Source organism: Pterocles gutturalis, unplaced genomic scaffold (assembly GCF_000699245.1).
Source record: "Pterocles gutturalis isolate BGI_N339 unplaced genomic scaffold, ASM69924v1 scaffold44445, whole genome shotgun sequence".
NCBI classification, from domain to species: Eukaryota; Metazoa; Chordata; class Aves; order Pterocliformes; family Pteroclidae; genus Pterocles; species Pterocles gutturalis.
The window spans coordinates 1,918-2,877 of record NW_010139819.1 but is presented as its reverse complement, the minus strand read 5'-3'; the positions used below and the strand labels follow the sequence as shown (position 1 = coordinate 2,877).

The window sequence follows — 960 nt, the reverse complement described above, 5'->3', positions numbered from 1 at the left end:
CGGAGGGGTTCGGCGAGGAGGCGAGGGAGCCCACCACCGGTAACGGAGGGACCCGGGGGCGGCCCCCGCGGACTGCCCGGGTTGTGTAACACACCCAGGGACGGGCGTTTGCTGGGGGAAATTCTTGGTTGAACATCTTCAAGGCACCCGAGTACAAGTTTAACCCCGTTTTACACGGGTGTGGGTTGCTCTGTGGCTGGAACAAGTGTTTTACTAAATTGCAACCTAAAATTTGGCTCCGTTATGGCATGACAAACCAAACTGTGGATCCCAAATTGTTGAGAAGAAATACAGAAATGCACATGGCTTTCTTTCACATTTCTGTGCCTGCTTACAGCCTGGTTTCCATTTTCGTGTCTATGCACATGCATTATTGCTGCTTGCCAATTAAAAGTGGCAGGAAGGCTGGAAACTTTGGGCTGTCCTTCCCTTTTTAATTGTGTGACCCCTTCTCATCGTTTATTATTTTCCCACGTGCACTTAGTGGGGATGCACTGACCACAGTATGGATTGTTTACCTAAAATGTCAACTTTCAGTGTTTTATTCTCTGGCTTTTTTTTTTTTTTAATGTGTTAGAGTTGCTTATGTTTTCCAGTCAGTGTTGAAAAAGTGACTTGTCAGGGTATTACATGGTTTTTACATCAAAGGTCTTCTCCTGATTTTTAGGTGATAATATCAGAGAGTTTTTGCTGAGTCTCCGATATTTTCGAATCTTCATTGCCTTGTGGAATGTCTTCATGATGTTCTGCATGATTGTGTAAGTAACGCTGGGCAGCATCTTGTCATTTGTTTATAGGAAGTCATAAATGTTGGGATTTTTCTTGCACGTACATTTCTTTTAGAATCTCTCTCTCTCCCATCCTGTTATTCCATAATTCCTTTCCATTTCACTTATTTCGAAGAGACACCAGTTGACCTCACAGTTTTTTGCTAACACATGATGTTCTGCATGATTGTGT

At 43.4% G+C, this 960-nt stretch overlaps 1 protein-coding gene across 1 annotated transcript; it reads left to right on the top strand.

Moving 5' to 3' along the window:
* Window positions 1-5: 5 nt before the first annotated feature.
* Window positions 6-758, top strand: SMIM7 (small integral membrane protein 7; the record flags this gene model as incomplete). The annotated part of the gene is made up of 2 exons (XM_010083445.1): window positions 6-39; window positions 668-758. Coding segments are annotated over 2 exons (125 nt in total), but the record flags the coding sequence as incomplete, so codon positions are not given.
* Between the last annotated feature and the right edge of the window lie 202 nt (window positions 759-960).